The sequence below is a fragment of the Neofelis nebulosa genome, chromosome 6 (assembly GCF_028018385.1).
Source record: "Neofelis nebulosa isolate mNeoNeb1 chromosome 6, mNeoNeb1.pri, whole genome shotgun sequence".
Lineage (NCBI taxonomy): Eukaryota > Metazoa > Chordata > Mammalia > Carnivora > Felidae > Neofelis > Neofelis nebulosa.
Window position 1 is genome coordinate 53578203 of NC_080787.1, and position 24266 is coordinate 53602468.

At 40.0% G+C, this 24266-nt stretch overlaps 1 protein-coding gene across 1 annotated transcript in view; it reads left to right on the plus strand.

The window, feature by feature from the left end:
- EFHC1 (EF-hand domain containing 1) overlaps positions 1–24266 on the plus strand; it is a 66717-nt gene extending 42451 nt beyond the window's left edge. The window contains exons 10-11 of the mRNA XM_058734235.1: positions 22399–22609; positions 24039–24266. Coding sequence (XP_058590218.1) covers positions 22399–22609; positions 24039–24119 — 292 coding nt within the window. The 3' untranslated portion in view covers positions 24120–24266. The remainder of the gene's footprint in view (positions 1–22398; positions 22610–24038) is intronic.

Here is a 24266-nt window from a genome sequence, read left to right on the forward strand (position 1 = left end):
AAAATGTTGACTTTTCTCTGAGTGACATGGAGAGCCACTGTGGGGGGTTCTGTGTCAAGGAATGGCAAGATTTGACATGTTTTAAAAGAACCCCCCTGGCTCTTATGCTGAGACTAGATCAGGAGGGAGATGAGTTAGGATGATATGGTAGCAATCCAGGCAAGAGGGGACGATGTGTGACCAGGTGCGTCAGTGAACGTGGGGAAAAGTGCTTTTATTCAGGATGTATTTTGAAGGTAGAGCCAATGGGACTTCAGACAGATTGTATAAAGGATTTAAGACTGCGGTTAAAAATGACTGCAAGGTTTTTGTCCTGAGCAACTGGAAGGAAGGAGTTGCCATCAACTGAGATGGGAAAGATGTGCATTATGGGTAAAGGAGGGTTTTTTTTTTTTTCTTTTTGGTTGGTGGAGGATTTCGGTTTTGGTTATTGTAGGAGTTCTGACAACACTGACTCCATCTTTGGCCCGCCATCTTGTTCATGCCCATACAAAGTCCCTGCTGGGGGCTGGTGTGTTCCTGGCCCAGTGGTGGTTAATGTCTGCCCTGACTGGACTGCAGGAAGGCTTGTTCTGATCTTTCCTAAAGTGGTACATAGAAGGCCTGCTTTCAGTAACTGGTAGAGCTGGCTGGGGCACAGAAGGCCTGCTTTAGGTAACCAGTAAAGATCCTTTGGTGCACAAATGGTAGTACTTTAGATAGCTACCCTGTGACCTCACCACCATACCCCTCGCTCCATGAAAGCTGGGGATTCAGGTCCCAACTGGATGGAGAATGGGGGCAGAGAATAGCTGGGTACTACCTGGATCCATCTACCCGATCCCCCTGTCAGTAACTTACCCCGAAAGAAACTATATAAATGGTATGGAGTGGCTTACTTTGTTTTTCAGCCTTAAAGTGCCTTTCTGTTCCAGGGGATACTTTACTGACCCTCCTCCACCTTCTAACAGATACCCTAGGTTTAAGGTAACTATTGGATATCCAGGTAGAAATATCAAACAGGCCTTTGGATATATAAATCTGGGTTTCAGGTCTGGGCTGGAGATGTAAATGTGGAAGCTGTTGGCATATAGATGATGTTTTAGGCCACAGGACTGGGTGAAATCTCTAAGGGAGTCCATTTAAATGAAGAAAATAGCTCCAAGGACTAGGCTCTGAGTCCTTCAAAAGTAAGCATCGAGGGAGGAGACTGGGAAGGACAGCTAGTGAGGCAGGAAGAAAACGAAGTGGGTGTTGTGCCCTGGAAGTCAGGTGAAGGAAGTGCAGGCCACCCTCCCTTTGCACAGAGCATGGGACCCTAAAAACAGCCATGCAAAAATAATCTTAATAATTAATGGGAAAATTTACTGTTGTTCTGTGACCTGTAAAAATTTCAGTCAAAACATGAAAAAAACATGAATGTATAGGGACATTGAATGGTTATGAATGTATAGGGACATGAAAAAAATAGTAAAACCAGTTTTTATTTGGTACACTGTGATTTAAAACATTAGCAACATTAAGAATTAAAGTGTTTTACCTCTTTGTAAAACACTTGCCAGGGTGCCTGGGTGACTCAGTCAGTTGAGAGTCCAACTCTTGATTTTTGCTCAGGTCATGATCCCAGGGTTGTGGGATCAAGCCCCGCATCGGGCTGTCTGCATTGGCGGCTCGGAACCTGCTTGGGATGGTCTCTCTCAAAACTTGCCAAGACTAGGTTGAACAGTGCTTGCCTTGTTCAGAGCGAATGAGTGTCTTTTCTATGCCCTGGCAGATTGTCATAGTCCTTTCTAATTTTGGATCAGCTTTCAACATTACATTATTTTCACTTTCAATGTGGCAAAGTATCTCCTCCTATTCTTTTAATGACCATGAAGTACCTCTGAGAGTTCTTTTAATGGGAAGTTTCTCACTGGATCTGGGAGATCCTTATCCTTCCCGAGCACCCAGTCTCCACATTTGGGCCTTGGGCTGCCTGTCCCGTCTGTGCACTCGTTGAGAGTCACCAATGGTGGTGGTGGCCATTTTCCTGGTCAGCTACTTCTGTACCTCCATTATGTTACATTCCAGGTTTACTTCCAGTGTTAGAACTTTCTGTTGTCTTTGCTTCACTTCCACTTTTCTTGGCCCATTTCCTTTTCAATGATACATTTCAGATATACATTTTGCCATCTATGTGTGAGCAGAAAAATAGATACCCAGTGGCCAGTCGCTGACAGACTTTGAAAAAAGTGCAATGATGGTCACCGATCGATGTGCATGTGTTGTTTGTGTGGTGATTAGTACATTGACCAGCCTGACAGTGAGTTTGTGCTTTGTGCAGTTCATCACAGTCAATACACTGTGGTCACTGAAATTTGAACCATGTTGTTAAGGGACTGGGTCATTTAACTCAACAGTGGCAACTGAAATTCATGCATATCTGAACCTTGCAAAGGGAGAGCCTACTATATATCAAGGAAGACAGAATGATTCATTGTGTCAAATGGGGATGTAGCAATGTAGGGGGATCCAAGTGGGAGTTTCAGTAGAATGGGAAGGGCAGGAGAACCTGATGGGAGGGGATATAAGAGAGAATGGGAGGAGAGGAATTTGAGACCCTAGAATTATAGACAACTCTTCTGAGGAAGTTTGCTGTAAAGGGGAGGAAACCTGGGCAGTCAGAGGAACTAGAGTCAACAGGGAAGGTTTTTGTTTATTTTTAAGATAAAATAAATAACAGCCTATTTGTACATAAATGGGAATGAGTTTGCAGAAAGGGAAACTGACAAATGTGTGAGTGAGGAGCTTTGTGGAGAATGGGCCAGAGGATGGGACTCGGTACCCGGTGGAGACAGAAGCACCAAGCATTCATCTCTGGCACTTGTTCTCAAACTTTCTGGTCTCAGAGCACCTGTATGCTGCTAAAAATTAGTGAGGACCACAAAGAGTTTTTGTTCGTGTGGTTTTCATCTATTGATATTCACCATATTGAAAATTATATCTGAGAAATTTTTAAATATTTATTAGTTTTTTAAAAAAATAATAAACCCATCATGTTAACACAGACAACAATATTTTATTAAAAGTAACTACATTTTCCAGAGGCACCTGGGTGGCTCAGTCAATTCAGTGTTTGACTCTTGGTTTTGGGTTGTGATCCCATGGTTTGTGGGATCAACCCCTGCACTGGGCTCTGTGCTGATAGCACGGAACCTCCTTGGGATTCTCTCTCTTTGCCTCTCCCCATGATCGATCTCTCTCTCTCTCTCTCTCAAAGTAAATAATTTTTTTAATGACTATATTCTCCAAACAGAAAAATAGAAGAGTGGCATTGTTTTACATTTCTGCAAATCTCTTTAATGTGTGACTTTATTAATAGACGACAGCTGGGTTTTCATCTGCTTCTGTATTCAGACTGCTGTGTTACCATTGGTCATGTAATCTTTGGAAAACTCCATTGTGCATTTGTGAGAAAACAAAAGTTAAAAAGCAAATAGTACTGGTTTAGTAGTATTATGAGAATAGAGCTTCCAGGAGTCCTGGGATTACTCTTTGAAACCTTGATCTATGGCAGTAGGTAGGAAGACGGCCAGTGTGGGTGCAGCATCTGGAAGGTGGGTGAACATGGTTGAGGGGCCCTTCTCAGTGTGCCATTTTCAGAGCAGTCATGTCACAGGAAGAGTAAGGATGGGGACATGTTGGAGGTTTCGGGAGAGAGGAGAAGCTGTGAAATGCACCGTTCTATTGACTATATTCATAAAATAAATATAAAAATAAAATGAAAATAAATGCATAGCATTATTTGATCTAAGAAATGAACTGGCAATTATAATTGTTATTCACCATCAATCAAAAAATGCATCTTACTTCTGGAGTTGTAAAAAATGTGAAACAAACATCACAGGCCTAATGAAAGACAACAGCTGTCTAGGAAAGCGGGAGGGCGCATGGACTGGACAAGCACTGTTTGGTGACTGGGCAGCATTAAGGGCTGAGGGGAGATTCGTGGTCATCTATCTAATTCAAGTACTTCTCAGAAGTTTTTCTGTAATTTCCCTTTATCTGTGCAAATACCAGCAACACTGGAAGGCTTCTTGCTTTGGCATACTATCAGGAGAATCTTTTTTTTTTTTTTTCTGAGAAAAAGATAATGTGTGGCCCTTAGGATAAGATACCAATGAAAATAAAAAGAAATTCAAATTCAAGTTCTGGGTTAAGAGTTCCATTGCTATCCCTGTTTTGACCCTCATCTTCCCTCTCTTCTATTGTAATGGGCCAGAAAATGCTTGAAGGTGATAAGAAGCCAGGCATCGCATCTTCCCTGTCTTCTATCTGTTCTGTCTTTGGCTCCTAACTCCTCCCATCTGGGAAAGAACCCACTCTAAGGGGATACAAATCCTTTATTTGACTAATCATCACCAAGAATAATGAAAGGGGATCTCGAGTACTTGTCAGACCTGAGTACTTCTTGTGTCAAGTGTCAATCACAGCATGATAAAATTAGGAGTTAGCCTTTTTTTTTTTTTTTAAGTTTATTTTGAGAGAGCGTGAGCTGGGTAGAGGCAGAGAGAAAGGGAGAGAGAGATCCCAAGCAGGCTCTCTGTGGAGCTTGATCTCAAACTGTGAGATCATGACCTGAGTTGGTATCAAGGGCTGGACGCTCAACAGTCTGAGCCACCCAGGCACCCTTGGTTAGCCATTTGCTTTCTCAGAGCCAGAAAATTAAAAAGTGCACAGGGAATTATTGACTTTATCTGAAGCTTTTTTTGGGTTTTGGGTCCTTGCTGCAAAAACAAATGCTCATAAATCCACCCCTCTACAGGAAATCTCCATGCATTTATATATTATCAATTAGCATCCCCATTTGTGCTCTTCATTTTCAAGAGGACATTCCTCCCCTGCTCACTGTGATCTTTTTCATCCTTTTTCACTTCCAGCCACGTTTCCTATACAGACATGATCAAATATTCTCTCTCTCTCTCTTTTTTTCTTTCTGTTTTTTTTGTACCCCAAGCTCTTCCATATTCACTTTGCAGTTGGTCTCAAATATGAGACCAAATGATGCAAGGTAAGTTCAATTTTCCCATTCTTCACCTTAGAAAGTTTCCAAGCTGTCATTCATCTTCTCTTTACCTTCTTGTCAAAGATAAGTAGCTCCCATTTCTCCAAGTTTATTTCTTTTGTTTTGGGTATGTAACCACCTCCTTTCTGACTGCTTCAGAATCCATGCTTCATAAGTTGCTTTCTTGAAGGTTGTCAATTATTTCCATATCTAATGGTCTTTTCTCATTTATTCATCAACTCAACAGATATTTGAGCTTGCGTGCCATGCCAGACCTTCATAAATGCTCAGGAAAATATATGAGAGAGTAGGTAGTAAATAGATTAGGCTTTGTGGGCCATACCGTCTCTGTTGGAACCACTCAACTCTGCCCTTACAGAGTGATAGCTGTCATAGACAATGTGTAAATTAAGGTGTGGCTGTACACAAATTAGACTTTATTTAGAAGAACAGGCAGCAGGTTGGTGTTGAACTGTTGTAGTTTGCCAAGTCCCTGGTCTAGCGGTAAGCCTTGTTTGATCTACATGTAAGTTACTCTTTGCCATCACCCCTTCCTTTTTTAATTCCATTACCTTGTTTTATTTACTTAAAAAATTTTTTTTACCATTTTATTTTTTTAATTCATATCCAAGTTAGCATATAGTGCAACAATGATATCAGGAGTAGATTCTTTTTTCTTTTTTTTTTTTAGGAGTAGATTCTTTAATGCCCCTTATCCATTTAGTCCATCCTCCCTCCCACAACTCCCCAGTAACCCTCAGTTTGTTCTCCATATTTATGAGTCTCTTCTGTTTTATCCCCCTCCCTGTTTTTATATTATTATTAGGTCCCTTCCCTTATGTTCATCTGTTTTCTATCTTAAAGTCCTCATATAAGTGAAGTCAGATGATATTTGTCTTTCTCTGACTAATTTCATTTAGCATATTACCCTCTAGTTCCATCCATGTACTTGCAAATGTCAAGATTTCCTTCTTTTTGATTGCCGAGTAATACTCTTTTGTGTGTGTGTGTGTGTGTGTGTGTGTGTGTGTGTGTGTGTGTGTGTGTGTGTGTATATATATATATATATGCGCACCACATCTTTTTTATCCATTCATCCATTGATGAACATTTGGGCTCTTTCCATTCTTTGGCTGTTGTTGATAGTGCTGCTATAAACATTGCATGTGGTGCATGTGTTTCTTCGAAACAGCACCTGTGTCCCTGGGATAAATACATAGTAGTGCAATTCCTGGGTCGTAGAGTAGTTCTATTTTTGATTTTTTGAGGAACCTCTATACTGTTTTCCAGAGTGGCTGCACCAGTTTGCATTCCCACCAGCAATGCAAAAGAGATCCTCTTTCTCTACATCCTCGCCAACATCTATTGTTGTCTGAGTTGTTAATTGTAGCCCTTCTGACAGGTGTGAGGTGATATCTCATTCATTGTGGTTTTGATTTGTATTTCCTTGATGATGAGTGATGTTGAGCATTTTTTCATTTGTCGGTGGCCATCTGGATGTCTTCTTTGGAGAAGTGTCTATTCATGTCTTTTGCCCATTCTTCACTGGATTATTTGTTGTTTGGGTGTTGAGCTCTAGAAGTTCTTTATAGATTTTGGATACTAACCCTTTATCTGATAGGTCATTTGCAAATATCTTCTCCCATAGTGTCGGTTGCCTTTTAGTTTTGTTGATTATTTCCTTCGCTTTTTATTTTGATGAGGTCCCAATTGTTTACTTTTGCTTTTGTTTCCCTTGCCTCCTGAGATGTGTTGAGTAAGGAATTGCTGCGGCCAAGGTCAAAGAGGTTTTTGCCTGCTTTCTCCTTGAGGATTTTTATAGCTTCCTGTCTTACATTTATTTAGGTCTTTCATCTATTTTGAGTTTATTTTTGTGTATGATGTAAGAAAGTGGTCCAGGTTCATTTTACTGCATGTCGCTGTCCAGTTTTTCCAGCACCATTTGCCGAAGAGACTATCTTTAAAATGTTTTAACATAGTGTTGTATTAGTTTCAAGTGTATAATAATATATTCACCTATTCTATACATTACTCAGTGTTTATCACAATAAGTGTACTCTTAATCACCTTTACCTATTTCACCCATGCCCCCCACCTCCCCTCTGGTAACCAGTTCTCTAAATTTAAAAATCATTTTTTGGTGTCTTTTTTTCTTTGTTCATTTGTTTTGTTAAATTCCACATATGAATGAAATCATATGGTGTTTGTCTCTTATTTCACTTAGCATTATACTCCCTAGCTCCATCCATGTTGTTGCAAATGGAAAATTTCATTATTTTTTATGGCTGAGTAATATTCCATTGTGTGTATGTATATGTGTGTGTATACCACACTTTCTTTATCCATTCATCTATCAATGGACACAATTTCCATGATTTGGCTGTTGTAAATAATTATGTAATAAACATAGGGGTGCATAAATCTTTTCAAATTCCTGTTTTCATATTCTTTGGGTAAATACCCAGAACTGGAGTTACTACATCATATGGTAATTCTTTTTTTAATTTTTTGAGAAAACTTCATACTGTATGTTGTCCACATGGCTGCACCAGTTTGCAGTCCCACCAACAGTGCATGAGTGTTCCTTTTTCTATACATCCTTGCCAATGCTTGTTGTTTCTTGGGTTTTTTATCTTAGCCATATTGATAGGTGTGAGGTGATATCTCATTATGGTTCTGATTTGCATTTCTCTCAAAAAAGATAATGAGTATCTTTTCATGTGTCTCTTGGACACATGGATATCTTCTTTGGACAAATGTTTGTTCATATCTTCTACCTATTTTTTTTAACTTTTTTTTTTTTTTTTTTTTTTTTTACATTTTTGTTTATTTTTGAGAGACAGAGACAGAGCACATGTGGGGGAGGGGCAGAGAGAGAAAGAGACGCAGAATCAGAAGCAGGCTCCAGGCTCTGAGCTGTCAGCACAGATCCCGATGCGGGACTTGAATTCACAAACTGTGAGATCATTACCTGAGCTGAAGTTGGACACTTAACCAACTGAGCTGCCTGGGTGCCCCTCTCCTACCTATTTTTTAATTAGATTATTTACTTTTTTGGTGTTGACTTGTATAAGTTCTTTAGATGCTAACCCTTTATTGGGTGTGGCATTTACAAATCTCTTCTCCCATTTGGTAGGTTGTCTTTTAGTTTTGCCAATTGTGTGCTGTGCAGAAGCTTTTTTACTTTGATATATAGTCTCAATAGTTAATTTTTGCTTTTGTTTCCCTTCCTTCAGGAGACTTATCTAGAAAAATGTTGCTATGGCTGATGTCAAAGAAATTACTGCCTATGCTCTCTTCTAGGATTTTTGTGGTTTCAGGTCTCACATTTAGGTCTTTAACACATTTTGAGTTTTTTATTTTTTTTTTATTTTTCATGTAGCTATCCAGTTTTCCCAGCACCATTTATTGAAGAGATTATCTTTTTCACATTGCATATTCTTTTTTTGTAATGTTTATTTAATTTTGAGAGAGAGACATAGAGTGTGAGTGGGGGAGGGGCAGAAAGAGAGGGAGACACAGAATTTTGAAGCAGGCTCCAGGCTCTGAGCTGCCAGCACAGAGCCTGTTACGGGGCTCGAACCCATGAACCATGAGATCATGACCTGAGCTGAAGTCCGGCCCTTAACCAACTGACCCACCTAGGCACCCCCTGTGTATTCTTTTTTTTTAAGTTATTTATTTTGAGAGAGAGAGTGAGCACAGGAGGGCAGAGAGAGGGAGAGAGAGAGAATCTCAAGCAGGCTCCATGCTGTCAGTGCAGAGCCTGATGCAGTGCTTGATCTCACAAACTGTGAGATCATGACCTGAGCCAAAATCAATAGTTGGATACTTAACTGACTGAACCACCCAGTTGCCCTCGTATTGTATGTTCTTGTCTCCTTTGTCAAAGATTAATTGACCATGTTATTGTGGGTTTATTTCTGGGCTCTCTGTTCTGTTCCATTGATCTATGTGTCTATTTTTGTGCCAGTACCATACTGCTTTGATTATTACAGCTTTGTAGTATGTCTTGAAATCTGGGATTGTGATACCTCCAGTTTTGTTTTTCTTTTTTAAGATTTCTTTGGCTATTGGGGTCCTTTGTGGTTCCACACAGATGTTAGGAATATTCTACTTCTGTGAAAAATACTCTTGGTATTTTGATAGGGATTGCAATGTATACATTTAGGGATAGGGATTTAAATGTATAAATTGCTTTGCGTAGTATGGACATTTTTAACAGTGTTTGTTCTCCCAGTCCACAAACATGGAATAGCTTTCCATTTGTTTGTGTCATCTTCAATTTCTTTCATCAGTGTTTTATAGTTTTTAGAGTACAGGTTCACCTCCTTGGTTAAGTTTATTCCTAGGTATTTTATTATTTTTGGTACAATTATAAATGGAACTATTTTCTTAATTTCTCTTTCAGCTACTTCATTATTAGTGTATAGAAATGCAGTGGATTTCTCTCTATTGATTTTGTATCCTGTGACCTTACCAAATTCATTTATCAGTTCTAGGGGTTTTTTGGTGGAGTCTTTGGGGTTTTCTATATCATGTCATCTGCACATAGTGACAATTTTACTTCTTCCTTACCAATTTGGTTGCCATTTATTCTTTTCTCTTATTGCTGTGGCTAGGACTTTCAGTACTATGTTGAATAAAAGTGGTGACAGTGAACATCCTTGATCTTAGGGGAAAAGCTCTCAGTTCTTCACCATTGAGTATGATGTTAGTTGTGTGCTTTTCATATATGGCCTTTATTATGTTAAAGTATGTTCCCTCTATCTCTACTTTGTTGAGGGTTTTTGTCATGAGTTGATGTTGTATTTTATCATATGTTTTTACTGCATCTAATGAAATGATCACATAGTTTTTATCCTTTCTCTTACAGATGTATCTTGTCGATTTGTGTATATTGAATCAGCCTTGCATCCTGGGGCCCGCTTGATTGTGGTGAATTATTTTTTTAATGTATTGTTGGATTTGGTTTCCTAATACTTTGTTGAGGAATTTTGCATCTATGCTCATCAGAGATACTGGCCTGCTCTTTTTTTGTAATGTCTTTATCTGGTTTTGGTATCAGGGTAATGCTGGCCTCATAGAATGAATTTGACAGCTTTCCTTCCTGTTTTATTTCTTGGAATAGTTTGAGAACAATAGGTATTAAGTCTTTAAATATTTGGTAGAATTTACCTGTAAAGCCATCTGGCCCTCGACTTTTATTTGTTGGGAGTTTTTTTTGTAATTAAAATATTTTTTTTAACATTTATTCATTTTTGAGAGACAGAGGAGAAACAGAGCATGAGTGGGGCTGGGGCAGAAAGAGAAGGAGACACAGACTCAGAAGCAGGCTCCAGGCTCTGAGCTGTCAGCACAGAGCCCAATGCAGGGTTTGAACTCACAGACCATGCGATCATGAGCTGAGCTGCAGTCAGAACCTTAACGGACTGAATCACCCAGGCACCCGTTAGGAGTTTTTTGATTACTGATTCTATTTCATTGCTGGAAATCAGTCTGTTCAAATTTTCAGTTTCTTCCTGATTCAGTTTTGGGAGGTTATGTTTCTAGGAATTTATCTTTTTCTTCTAGGCTGTCTAGTTTGTCAGAATATTATAAAAAACTATATACCTTTACAGTCCTTTGAATTTGTGTGGTGTCAATTATTTCTCATTTATGGTTTCGAGTTCTTTTTTTATTTTTTAAATTTTTTTATGAGTCTGGCTACAGGCTTGTCAATTTTGTTGGTCTTTTCAAAGAAGCAGTTCCTGGTATCATTGTACTATTCTATTGTTTTGGGTTTGTTTTGTTTTTTTGTTTTTGGGTTTTTTTTTTAGTTTCTATTTCGTTTATTTCTGCTCTAATCTTTATTGTTTACTTTTACTGGTTTGGGGTTTTGTTTGTTCTTCTTTTCCTAGGTATTTCTAGGTTAGTTTGATTATTTGAGGTTTCTCTTACTTCTTGAGGTAGACCTATATTGCTATAATCTTTCCTCTGAGAACCACTTATGCTGCATCCTAAAGATATTGGACCATTGTTTTCATTCATCTCATGTATTTTTCATTTCCTCTTTGATTTCTTGGTTGACTCATTCATAGTAGCATGTTATTTAGCTTTCATGTATTTGTGTTCTTTCCAGACTTGTGTGTGTGCGCGTGCACGCGCGCACACGCATGCGCAGTTGATTTCTAGCTTCATAGTGTTGTCACAAAAGATTCATGGTATGACTTCAGTCTTTTTTAATTTGTTGACACTAGTTTTGTGGCCTAATATATGGTCTATTCTGGAGAACATTCCATGTGCACTTGAAAAGAATGTGTAATCTGCTGTTTTAGGATGGAATGTTCTGAGTACTCTTAAATCATCTGGTCCAGTGTGTTATTCAAAACCACTGTTTCTTTGTTGATTTTCTGTTTGGATGATTTATCCATTGACGTAAGTGGGGTATTAAAGTCCCTTACTATTACTGCATTACTATCATTCACTTCCTCTATGTTTGTTATTAACTGCTTTATGTATTTGGGTACTCCCATATTAAGTACACATATTTACAATTGTTATGTCTTCTTGTTGGATTGTTCCCTTTGTTTCAAAGTGTATTTTGTCTAAGTATTGTGACCCTGGCTTTCTTTTCACTGCCATTTGCATGATTAATGCTTTTCCGTCCCTTCACTTTCAATCTGCAGGTGTCTTTAGATCTGAAATGAGTCATATAGGTAACATATAGACGGTCTTGCTTTTTTATCCATTCCATAACCCTATGTCTTTTGATTGGAACATAGTCCATCTCTCTTCTCTCATAGTTTGCTGGCTTTCTTTAGTGATGTAGTTGGATTCATTTCTCTTCATTGTTTGAATATCTATTACCAGTTTTTGATTTGTGGCTACTATTAAGATTGTAACATCTTCTGCCTATAGCAGTCTATATTAAGTTGATGTTCACTTAAATTTGAAACCCATCCTAAAAGCACTAAATTTTTGCTCCTCTTCCCTTCATGACTAGATACATGGTGTCATAATTTACATCTTTTTATCTTTTTTTAATCCCTTGACTGATTTTATAGATATGCTTAATTTTACTTCTTTAGTGCTCCCTACTTTTCTTAATCCTTCTTATGGGCTTTCACTTCCTTTCAAAGCATCCCGTTTAACATTTCTTGCAGGTCTGGTTTAGCTGCGATGAATTCTTTTCACTTTTGTTTGTCTGAAAAACTATTTATCACTCTTTCTATTATGAATGATAACCTTGCTGCATAGAGTATTCTTGACTGCAGGCTTTTTTCTTTCAGCACTTTGGCCTGCAAAATTTCTGCTAAAATATTAGCTGATAGCTTTATAGGGGTTCCTTTGTATGAAACTAGTTTCTTTTCTCATGCTGCTTTTGAGAGTCTCTCTTTATCATTACTTTCTGCTATTTAAATTACTATGTGCCTAGGTGTGGACCTGTTTAGGTTGATTTTGTTGGGGCTCTCTGTGCCTCCTGGGTCTGGATTTCTGTTTCCTTCCCCAGATTCAGGAAGTTTTCAGCTCTTACTTCTTCAGGTACATTTTCTACCACGTTTTCTCTCTCTTCCCCTTCTGGAATCCCTATAATGTGAATGTTATTATTGTTTGATGGCGTTGTTGCATTCCCTTAATCTGTTTTTATTTTTTGTTATTCTTTTTTCTCTCTCCTGTTCAGCTTGATTGCTCTCCATTACTCTGTCCTTCAGGTCACTGATTCATTCTTCTGTTTCCTCAGGCCTAGTATTTATTCCCTCTAAGTATATGTTTAATTTCAGTTAGTGAGTTCTTCATCTGTGATTAGTTCCTTTTTATGTTTTCTATCTCTTAGTCGAGGGTCTTACTGAAGTCATCCACTCAAGTTCAGTGAGTATCTTTATGAGCATGACTTCAGGTTCTCTCTCAGGCATATTACTTATCTCTGTTTTGTTTAGCTCTCTTGCTGTGGTTTTGTCCTGTTGTTTCATTTGGAATATATTGTTCTGTCTCATTTTTTCTCTCTGTGTCTGTTTCTATGTGTTAGAAAAGTCAGCTACAACTCCTGCTCTTGAAAGTAGTGGCTTTATGAAGAAGAGGTCGTGGAGTGTCCTGCAGTGCTGTGTCCCCTGTTCACCAGAACCTGACGCTTCAGGGCTGTCTCCTATGTGGGTTGCACGGGCCCTCCTGTTATGGCTAAGCCGCATTTGCCTTCAGTCCAGTTGTCTGCAGTGGCTCTTTTTTCCCATTGTGGGCAATGGCAGTGTTTGGTCCCTGTGGTGTTAGTGAAAGTCTGGGGCCACCTGGGACTTGAGTTGAGTCAGACCAGGCATTTGCCAAGGCTGCAATAGCACTGAACTGTAGGGCACTCTTTCTGTGTTTTCCACTGAGAAGCTTTTGTTGGTGGGCAGGGTCTGCAGTCAGATTACGTGTCTGCCCCCAGTGCACTCAAATAGTGTGTGCAGTTATCTTCCCCTCTCCCTGGGGCAGAGTCACTTTGGAGTGGTGCTGGACTCTCTCAGGGCTTTTTGTGCACTGGCAGGCTGGTGGCACCACTTTGGATGGACTCCTGCCCAGGTCAGGCTGTAGGGAGCGGGTCCACAGAAGACCATGGGGGCAGGTTGTGCAGTGCCAGCAAAGTCCATGTTGGTCTTCTGTATAAGGGGACCTGCACCCAGCAGGGGGAGAACTCTCGCCTGATCCTGGATGGAGGAGGGGTATGTCATGTCCACAGGAGAACCTGCAAACAGAGTGCGCTGGTAGCAAGCTAGGTGGAGAGTCTTCATACTGTCCTGGTTCCCCCAGGTGTCCTTGTTGTCTAGGTGTGGGGGTAGGGGGGGATGGTACCTACTCTTTTGTTCTTAAAGAAGTCTGCCAAAGATCCCTGCCCCTCCAGCACACACTCTGAGATTAGTAAACAAATCTCTCTCCTCTATACCCCCAGGCTTTTTTTTTTTTTTTCTTCCCCAAACGTGCTTCTATGCTGTATCTTGGTGGGGCTGTTTGTTGTGCTGTCTCTTTAGGGACGTAGACTCAGTTTCCTATTGCCCTCCTGGCTCTCCCAGAGCCAAGCTGCTGATTTTTAAAGTTCCAGGTGTTAAGCCTTATTGATTGTTAAGCCTCTCTAGTGTTGAAAACCAAATGTTGTGGGGATTCATCTTCCCCATGTGAGTCCCCTTTGCCTGGGGTACCTCATATAGGGTCTGCTTCTCTCTTCTCTCCACACTGCTGGAGTCCCTCCCTCCCATGGACAGTCTTGTGGGTCTGTTTGGCTGCTGACCATGTCTCTAACCTTCCTACCCTCTTTAATGTGGCCTCTTCTCTACATTTAGCTGTGGAGATCTATACTGCCACCCTTTGGGTCTTTTTTTGGGTTTACACTGGTGTGGGTGTTTTCTAGGTATATCCATAGGATGAGGTGAGCCCCTTTTTTGAAACCCTCTTATGAGTTCTAGAAAGTCAGAGTCTCTGATACCCCTGCTACTTCTGGGATTCTATTCTTTGTATCTTTTTGCTACTTTTTGTCTACTAGGTTGGTATTTCTCAAGGTCCTATTTTTGGTCCTCTTGTTTGCTTTTTCTAAAGCCTGACAATCTCCTCTCACCTCGTCGCACAGTGTCTAAACAAGTTGCTCTCCATCCCAACCACTCTCCTGACGCTAGTTCTAGATTCCTGTTGGCCTGTTCAGTGTGTCTTCATCCAGGTGAACCACAGCACCTCACAATTTGTACAACAAGAAAAAACGCCATTGTTGTTTCCAACTTTCTAGCACAACTGCTCTTCCTTCTTTCTGTGTGTGTCTCATAAAGTTGTGATAACAGTGTGTTGTAATAACATATGTAAAGTGCCAGCATAGTGTCTGCACACACAGGAGGCAAGCCATAAATGTTAATTGCCTGCTTTCTCTTAATCACATCAGTGTTCCATTTATCGTTGTTTGAAATCTTTGAGATTCTTTTGACCTCTTTTGTTTTGCACTATATTCAATAAGCTAAATTCTTTTATTCTATGATATGTCTTGCCTCTGACTTCTCCTTTTCATTCTCCCCACCATTTCCTAATCTAAAGCACTCAGTTAGGAGCTGCATTAGTCCACACATAACAACAACAACAAAAACAAATTTACATTAGCTTAACCTGTAACAGGACATCTGGAGGGAAGCACTCCAGAGCCCGTGTGGTGGCTTTGCAATGCCAACAGAGACTTGATGTTTTTTTCTCTCTTCTCAGACACCCTTAGCAAGTAGTAGCTTTAGTCCTCCTGCTTTTCACCCTGTGGCCACAAAATGAACGTTCCATCTCTAGCACTGCATTATAGTCCAGGCAGGAAGAAGGGGAAGGACAAAGGGTAAAAGACTGAACAGCCAATCTCACCACGTCTTTCCTGTTTTTAAAGGGCTTATCCAGGAGCCCCACCTAGCAAGTTCTGCTGACATCTCATTGTCTGGGCTGCATCACAGAGCCACTTTTTACTGCTGCTCCAAACAAAATAAAGGCTCTGTTAGGAAGGGAGAGGGTGAATATTGAACAGGGGACCACTGATGTCTGCCATGCTCCCATCACTGCTTACCTAGGCCTCCACAGTACCTCCCAACTTATCTTCCCACGTCCATTCTCTTTTTCCCTTAATCCACTTCACACACTATTACCAGACCAGTCTTCCTGGAACTTGGCTCCAAATTGATCATACTACTTCCCCCCTCCCCCAATTTTATTGAGGTATAAGTGTATATATTTAAAATCTACAACATGGTGATTTGATATACATTGTGAATGACTACCACAATCAAGTTAATTAACATATCCATCACCTTACATGGCTACCATTTATTTGTGTGTGTGTGTGTGTGTGTGTGTGTGTGTGTGTGTGTGGTGGGAATGTTGAAGATCTCGTAGCAAACAGCAAGTATACGGTACAGTATTATTGATAATAGTCACAATTAGACCTCCAGAAGTTATTCGTCTTGTTATTGATTTTTTTTTTTTAACCCTTTGACCAACATCACCTTTCCCCCAGCCCCTGGTAACCACCTTCTACTCTGTTTCTATGAGTGCGACTTTTTTTAGATTCCACATATAAATGAGATTATACAGTATTTGTCTTTCTCTGGGTTATTTCACTAAGCACAATATCCTTCCAATTCATCCGTGTTGTCACAAAGGGCAGGATTTCCTTCTTTTTATGTCTGAATAATATTCTGTCGGGCCATGTTTTTTATATATGTGTCACATTTTTAAAATCTATTCATCCATTGTTGGACACTTAGGTTATTTTCATATCTTGGCTATTGTGAATAATGCTGCAGTAAATATGTCACTGCAGATGTCTCCTTGAGGTCCTGATTTCTTTTCCCTCAGATACATATCCAGAAATGGGATTGCTAGATCCTGTGATAGTTCTATTTTTAATTTTTTGAAGCAATTCCATAACTTTTCCATAATGGCTGTACTAATTTACATTCCCAATGGGAATGTACAAGAGTTCCCTTTTCTCCACATCCTCTCCAAGTTGTTATCTCTTGTCTTTTTGATAACCATCTTAACAGGTGTTATATCTTATTGTGGTTTTGATTTACATTTCCCTCATAATTAGTGAGGTTGAGCACTTTCTCATGTGCCTCTTAGTATTTGTATATCCTTTTTGGGAAAATGTCTACCCAGGTCTTTTGCCCATGTTTTAACTGGATTGTTTATTTATTTATTCATTCATTTTTGCTATTGAGTTGTATGAGTTCCTTATATATTTTAGCTATTAATCCCTTATCAGATATATGGTTTGTGCCATGGTCTGAATGTTTGTGTCCTCTCAGAATTTATATGTTGATACTAAAAAAAGTTTTTTAATGTTTATTTATTTTTGAAAGAGAAAGAGACAGAGTGTGAGTGGGGAAGGGGCAGAGAGAGAGAGAGAGAGAGAGACAGAATCCGAAGCAAGCTCCAGACTCTGAGCTGTCAGTACAGAGCCTGATGTGGGGCTCGAATCCACAGACTGGGAGATCATGACCTGAGCCAGATCTGGAGGTTTAACCAACTGAGCCACCCAGGTGCCCCTATGTGTTGATATCTTGATCCATATTAAGAGTTCATGTGATGGTATTAAGAGGTAGGGCCTCTGGAAGGCGATTAGGTCATGAGAGTCCTATGGATGGGATTAGTGCTTGTATAAAAGAGGCCCCAGAGAACTTGCTAGCCCCCTTATACCATGAGGACACAATGAGAAGATACTATCTCTGAACCAAAGAGAGAGCCTTCCCTAGCCACCATGTGGAATCTGTGGTGCCATGATCTTGGGCTTTTAGCCTCCATAATTGTGAGAAATAAATTTTGGTTGTTTATAAGCTACCTAGTCTCTGGTATTTTGTTATAGTACCCTGAACAGACTAAGACAGCTTGTAAATATTTTCTCCCATTTCATAGATTGCCTTGTCATTTTGTTGATTATTCCTTTTGCTGTGCAAAAGCTTTTTAGTTTGAAATAGTTCTATTTGTTTTTACTTTTGTTGACTGTGCTTTTGGTGTCCTATCCAAAAAATCATTGCCAAAACCAATGTCAAAGAGCTTTCCTTTGTTTACTTCTAAGAGTTTTACAGTTCCAGGTCTTATGTTTAAGTCTTCAATCCATTTTGAATTAATTTTTGTTATCTTAAATCGAGATCCATTTTCATTCTTTTGCTGTGGATACTCAGTTTTGCCAGCACCATTTATTAAAGAGACTGTCCTTTCTCCATTGTGTATTCTTGGCACCCTTGTCAAAGATTAGTTGACCATGTATGCGTGATTTTTATTCTTCATTCTGTTAATGTGGTATATCACATTTACTGACTTGTGTATGTTGCACCATCATTGCATAAAAAGGATAATTACCATTTGATCATGGTGTATGATCCTTTTAATGTGCTGTTGAATTTGGTTTGCTAGTGTTTTGTTGAAGATTTTTGCATCGATGTTCACCAAAGATATTGGTGTGTAATTTTCTTTAAGGGACTTTGACTGGCTTTGGTATCAGGGTAATAATGGCCTCATAAAATAAGTTTGGAAGTGTTTCCTTCTCGATAGATAGATAGATAGATAGATAGATAGATAGATAGATAGGTTTTTTTTTTTTTTTGGAGAGTTTGAGAAGGACTGGTACTAATTTTTCTTTCCTTTAATTTTCCTTTAATTTTTTTAATTTACATCCTAGTTAGCATATAGTGCAACAATGATTTCAGGAGTAGATTCCTTAATGCCCCTTACCCATTTAGCCCATCCTCACTCCCATAACCCCTCCAGTAACCCTCTGTTTGTTCTCCATATTTAAGAGTCTCTTATGTTTTGGCCCCCCTCCCTGTTTTTATATTATTTTTGCTTCCCTTCCCTTATGTTCATCTGTTTTCTATCTTAAAGTCCTCATATGAGTGAAGTCAGATGATATTTATCTTTCTCCGACTAGTTTCACTTAGCATAATACCCTCTGGTTCCACCCACATAGTTGCAAATGGCAAGATTTCATTCTTTTTGATTGCCGAGTAATACTCCATTGTATGTATGTGTGTGTGTGTGTGTGTGTATACATATATACATATATATATATACACACATATATACATGTGTATATATATATATATATATATATATATATATATATACTTAAAAACAAAGTTCTAAAGTTCTTAGTCTGAACTTTCCAGGTTCCACCAAGAACCTTCATAGTGTGTCTCCAAATGACCATTGAACTTCGAGTTCCAGCTTACCTTTCCACACACACTGCACTCCAGACAAACAGGTTTATTATACCAACCTCTGGCATTCCTTTCTTCATGCCTTTTCTCAGGCTCTTCCCATTGTCTGAAGTTCCTTTATTTCGTTCAGCAGGTCCAAGCCCTCACATCCTTCAAGACCATCTCCCAGTTCAGCCCTTGGTGATCCTCTCAGGCTTTGTACCTCCCCTACATGACCCCTAATGGTCATTTTCTCCCTTCTGTGAGCGACTTTATTCATTTATTTTTTTTACATTTTATTTATTTTTTTGAGACAGAGAGAGACAGAGCATGAGCAGGGGAGGGTCAGAGAGAGAGGGAGACACAGAATCCGAAACAGGCTCCAGGCTCTGAGCTGTCAGCCCAGAGCCCGATGCGGGGCTCAAACTCACAGACCGTGAGATCATGACCTGAGCCGAAGTCAGACGCCCAACCTACTGAGCCACCCAGGCGCCCCTGTGAGCGACTTTAAAGTCCATGTCTTAATTCCCTTCTGGAGAGCAGGGATCCTTACTAGAAACTGGTTCCTTGTCGTACTCAGCCAAACATGTTCAATAAATAGTTGTTAGATGAGTGACTATTTCTACTAGGACTGTGAAAAGAACTTTGTTCAAAGCTGACATTTGTGTGCACTTGCTATGTCAGGTACTAAGTGCTTTATATGTAATAGTTCATTTAATTCTCAAAGCAATCTTTATGAGGTGGCTTCCTTTCAAACTCCCCTATGACAGATAATGAAATTGAGGCATAGAGCAGTTAGGTAATCTACTTAAGATCATGCAGGCTTTAAGCTATTGAACCAGTCAGATTCTAGAGCTCATGCTCTTACTACAATTTCTTCTCTCTCACCAGAGAAAAGCACCAAAAAATCGAGGAGGTTGTTACTCAGCTCCCTGACCACTCTAAGGTCTCTAGGCAAGGGGCTGCCTGCCCTGGAAGTGAGTTTACCACTGGGGCCAAGGGGAGACATTCGATCATGGATCAAGAGCTAAAGTCAGGCTAAGGGGTTGACGCTGAACCTTTGTAGTCAAAATGGCCACACTTTAAAGTTCTGACAAATCATAGAGTTGCCCACTGCTCTCCACCCTGCCCCCAAATATAAGAAAGAACAAAACTGCAGTCTCTTTGCTGTTGAAGAAAATATGTGAATTCCATTTATTTCTTTCTTGCTAAGTAGAGGGCTTTGCCAGGTTGCCCCTAGGAAAATAGTCTAAGAGTGGAATGAAAACCATGACGTCTTTTTTTTACCTATGGGAGATTAATCGCCCCATAAAACTCATGTTTGCTTTTGTGGAAAGAAAAAGAAGAGCATCGGAGGGGTTGGCACAGAGTTTGCACCTCGTGTGCTGGGAACCCAGCCACCTCTCTCAGTCGGCGGTCCCCATTAAGGATGACCATTTGGCCCCTGTGTTCCCTTGTTAACATGTGGAACAATGTTGCAGCTGTCCTAGAGAAGGGGCCCTGTTTTGGGCCCCTCAATAATGTAGGGGCTAGAACTCTCACTAGCTCTGTTGTAAACAGCACCACCTGTGGCAAGCTCTGTTTGAATTTACTCCAGCATACTCAAAGGCAGCAGATGCCATCGACATTTTCCCTATTGTATGAAGCAGTATTAAACATCTGGCCCCTTCAGGGAAGGGAGGGTTATCTTCTCTTTCCCAAAATGAATGGATGATCACATTTCAAATATATATGCTCTATGGCTCTAACTCCTGGGAAGATATAGAAGATTGAGGTTTCACTGCTTTCTGCCACTAAAATAGTGCCCAGGCAATCATTCATAATTTAGTATATATGACTGGAGGTGTACCTACCAGGTAAATATATTCTGCTTCAATAATGCCAGACAGCATTTAGATACTAGAGATTTTCATCATTGCAATTTATATTGTTTTTGTCTTACTATAAAGGTAACACATGCCCATAATAAATAACATTCACGGAGTAAAAATTTAGGAAATAGAAATAAAAATATTCCTTAAAATCCCATAACCCAGAGATGATTACTTCCAATATTGCTTTAATATGCATATAAAGTGGAGTAATCCTGTAATATTTAATTAGCTTTTTGCATATCATGAACATTTCTGATACGAAATATTTTATGGAGCATTGATAATTTTTAGAGTAGGTATTATATTCACATGAGTTATATATCATATGATATATATAATGAGTTATATATAATGTAATATATAATTGACATGAGTTATATGTTATATATAATATATATATTTGAAGGACAAATGAAAAGTTTTATTCCTGCCCCATCTTCCATCCACCTGCTTGTTACCCTCCATTCTCCATAGCTAACTACCTACTTCATTGGTTTTAAAATCTCTTCCCAGAGTTTCTTTGCACAATGTAAGCGGATTTAATTGTATGTTCTTATTCCCCTCACAACTTTGATGCAAAATGTAGCCTTCTGTATACACTTTTACACATTGATTTTCTCACCCATCTATCTATTCTTTCTGCAACATTGTCCATGCCACATGATTTTTATATTGCCTGATTGGGGGATATTGTTTAACCAATTCCTGATTTTTGGACAATCTTTTTAGACATTTAGGCTGTCTCAAAACTGCTTTATTAGATGTATCCTTGTATACAACTCATGATTATTTCCTTAGGATAAATTATTTGAAATTCTTTGCTGGGCTTTTGCTTCATGTTTTCTAAATTGTCCCTGAAAGGCTGTAGCACTTTATGCCTTCCCCAGCAAGGGTCGCCAGTGGTTCAAAAGGGAATGAAGTTAACAGAGGCCATTTGGAACAGTGAACCTTTTGACTATCCTATGCAGAAGGAAATAGGAACAGGAAAGCCATGGTAGACTGGTACTGTGATGGTGTGGAGGGGGAGGGTAGGTGAGAGGTGGTGGGCATCCTTGAAAGAACATGTCAGAACCCGAGTGAGATGTCTGTTCTGGTCCTGCCTCTGACATGACATCTGGGTCTTCAAGTCTGTTTTTTCATCATTGAGAAAGGGTTTCTGAGTTTATTGCGGTCTCATTTTATCCCAAAATGCCTTTATAAAGATGAAATGTCTTTTCCAGCTCTAAAAGTCTTTGTGTAATGGTACCTTTGTGTTCAAAGGAAATGAATTGGGCTTCTGCTTATCCTGGTTGTGGTTTGAAAGGATAGACCGCCTTCTTTCTAATGCTCTGTGTTACTCATCTCTCATTTCAGTAAATGCTAAGCCTAAACTTCTCAATCCACTACCTTTCACAAAATTCAGAATGAACTGGAGAGGGAATGTTAAAAGTACAACAGATTGCTGACTGTGTGTAATTTTTTTTAAACTCCCTTAGTTTTAGATGAGATAACAGACCATGTAGACCTGCATCAGCATTAAGCAGCAGCAGATGATTCGCGCAAACACCGAGCTTGGGGAGGCTGCCACAGTGGGAGATTTGGCTCTTTGTGGTGCAGTGATTTAACAGGTGGCAGCCAGGGAGGCTGGGCTTCAGTTCAGAAACCCCCTAATCAGGCCTTCCTGTGGGGGTCAGTCATCAGCCAGCCCCTGCAGGCAAGCATTCCGTTATTGGCCAGCTAAGTGTCCAAGCCGCTTGCCATTAGAAGCTTCCCCCACTTCGCCAAATGAGAACTTTGGTCACTGAGATGAGACCAGTCAAGTATAAATAAGATGCCAGGCATTTCCTTCCTTTGTCTACAGCAAGCAAACTAAAGAGGATCCGGGTGAGCAAGAACTGGAAGCATTAATAGACACAATCCAGAAGCAACTGAAACATCATCCATGCAAAGACAACATTCGTGAAGCATTTCAAATTTATGACAAGGAAGCTTCAGGATATGTGGACAAAGAAATGTTCTTTAAAATCTGTGACTCTCTCCACCTCCCAGTTGATGATTCTTTGATTAAGGAGGTCAGTATGAATTGCTCTTCTGGGTGACTGCAGAGGCTGAACACCGTTCATTCTCTCCCAAAGGCAATTGCATGCATATTTTGTTTTAATGGGAAACTTAAAGGTGTTCAAATCAGATATCCTATTCATTTCTGGTTATGGTGTTTCCCCTGGATTTTTGCATTGATGTTCTTTCCTAATGGCTGCAGCAGGGACTCTGTTTAAGTGGATAGGGGCTAGACAGCACAGGGTGGCTGATGAGTCATTTCTGGGCTGAAGGAGACTCCACAGAGGTGATCCTAGAGAGGCAGCCCCGAGGGGAGACTCAAAGGTAACTGGGTTGAGCAGAATGGTGAGCAGCCTGTGACACCCTTCATGGCGATGCTTACATTAGCCCAGCAGTCTAGCCATCATGGAAGAGGGCATGATCACTGCCAGGGGCAGTGACATCTATTGGTAAGGGGTCACGCATGGCCAGATGCAAGTGGAGGAAGGACATGGCCAGTCTCCTTCTAGAATTTTCATAAGTGAGTAAAAGAAGGTGTTTTGTGCCTTTTTTCATTATAAATTCCCAGGAAGCTTGGGTTTCCCTGGAACTCAGAACAAAATTTCTCCCACAATTGCCAAGGACTGTGACTTTTCATAGAGACTTCTCACTGATGAAAAACACTGAAATGCTGTAGACCTTCTTAAAGATTTTTTAGCAAAAAGTGATGTTCAGAACTGAAGACTCACTTAGGGAAGGCTGTCTGCATGGTGCTGGAGGGGCTAGATCAGAGATGAGGATTTTTCATAAATCAGGACATTAGCAGGGAGTACAGGAGACAGGAGAGAAGGTGTTTACCTGGGCAAATGCCCCTTTGGCTTCCCAAATCTCACAGTGATAGTGTACCCAGCTTTTAAGTCATGTGTGCCATCCATGACCTAGCGAGAGAGGAACTGCAGTCAGTGGGAAGTGGCGGGGGGTGGGGGGGGGGGTGGGAAGGTGTGGGCAGCATGGGTTTGCACATTTTATAAAGGTGACCACAGCAAATCTAGAAGTCTACCATCACCCACAGCTGCATTTCAGGGGACCTGGTTTGAGCAGTGACATAACTGGATTCTTTTGTTAGGCGATGATAATAGCAGCTTGCTGTTTTAAGAGTTTTACTCTGTGCAGGCTGGGTGGACAAAGCTCGTATTTGAATATAAAAATAATTAAAAGTGCTTTGGAAATGGCAATATGCTTACAAATGTTAGTCCTGAAATCCCAGGCAGGCCTTTTATTCCATCTGAGCTTCAATTTCATAAAGTTTAAGATGGGCATAACATCTGAGCTACCTGGCAGGTTCGCAGGACCATTTTGGAATCCTCTGATACAAACTCTGACCTGGTTTACAAAGGCTGGGGATTGTTATTAACAAGCGTACCCCGCAGCTCTGCCTCACTTGCTCTCTGCTCTCTCCTGCAGTTGATCACGGTGTGCTCTCACGGAGAAGACAAGATTAACTACTCTAACTTTGTTCGTGCTTTTTCAAACGGACCTGGCTGATGAGAGAATGTGGTATCGTTTGGAGGTTGGACCTACATTTTGAAACACCTACTTTTCAGAGAGGCATTTACAGAACTCTTAAAGTTATGTTTTTTTGGTTCCTATATTTTAATACTAAAGTCTAAATTAAATTGGATCTTTAAAGAG